Here is a 976-nt window from a genome sequence, read left to right on the forward strand (position 1 = left end):
AAGCGGCCCGGCCCCCCGGCACAAGCAGCAGCAGCAGCAGCAAAGGGACTAGGATGGAGGCCATATCTGGAGGGAGGAGGGGGCAACCGAGTCAGCAAGGCCAGGAGGCAGGAGGGACAGAGGCCCTGCTCCGGCCCGCCCGGAACCTCGCCTGCCTGCCCCCGCCACCTACGTCCAGGCTGCTGTTGGCTGACGACCGGCTCCTCACATCGGGGCCCTGTCATGTGGGGTGGGCACCTGCAGAGAGGGGGGCAGAGCTGAGCAGGCACAGCCTCCTCAGCCCCTGCTTCCAGGGAACCCGGGGGAGGCTCGGGCCCAACTCACTGGCACTCAGGCATCATTTTGTTGTTCATGGTGCAGGAGCCGCCATTGCTGCAGTGGCCGACACAGGTCAGACAGCTGGGGGCCACCCGGCCATCGGTGCAGCTGCAGGAAGGAGTCAGAGGCTGGGCGGGGGCTGGCAGGGGGGTGTCTGGGGCCCAGGAAGGGGCAGGCCAGGGGGCGTGAGGGCAGGTTCGAGGGGCGTAAGGCTGGGGGGCCCCACTCACTTGCAGGTGACGTCCCCACTCTGCTTGTTGACCACGCAGGCACCTTGCAGACAGCGGCTGCACTTGTTGACCTCGCACCTCGGCCCCTCGAAGAAGGCGGTGCAGCGGCATTGCCGGGAGCCGTCAGCAGCCATCTGGCACGTGCCCAGGTTCTCGCAGTAGCCGGAGCACTGCCCTGCAGTGGAGGCGGGAGAGGAGGCGCCTGAAGCCCGCCCTCGGGAGGGTCCTCCCTAGGCTGTGGGGGAGCTGGGCACCTGAGAGGACCTGCTGCTTCAAGTCCCCGTCTGCCCCATGTCGCAGGCCCCAGGGCAGTGTCCCTGAACACCCCTCTTGCATGAATAATCCTGACGCCAGGGCAGACTGCCTCAGGAAAATGTGTCCCCGCGAGCAGCTCAGCCTCGGCTTGTCTGCATACGGCTCCTTCCTCT

General features: G+C 67.3%; 1 protein-coding gene across 1 annotated transcript in view; it reads right to left on the bottom strand.

Annotated features, from left to right (window-relative positions):
* The window catches only part of LRP1 (LDL receptor related protein 1), a 94,583-nt gene that overhangs the window by 1,368 nt on the left and 92,239 nt on the right, over window positions 1–976 (bottom strand). The window contains 4 exon segments of the mRNA XM_027769638.1: window positions 8–66; window positions 173–237; window positions 325–426; window positions 549–723. Of these exon segments, the coding sequence (XP_027625439.1) occupies window positions 8–66; window positions 173–237; window positions 325–426; window positions 549–723 (401 nt within the window).

Source organism: Tupaia chinensis, unplaced genomic scaffold (assembly GCF_000334495.1).
Source record: "Tupaia chinensis unplaced genomic scaffold, TupChi_1.0 Scaffold150006_1, whole genome shotgun sequence".
Lineage (NCBI taxonomy): Eukaryota > Metazoa > Chordata > Mammalia > Scandentia > Tupaiidae > Tupaia > Tupaia belangeri.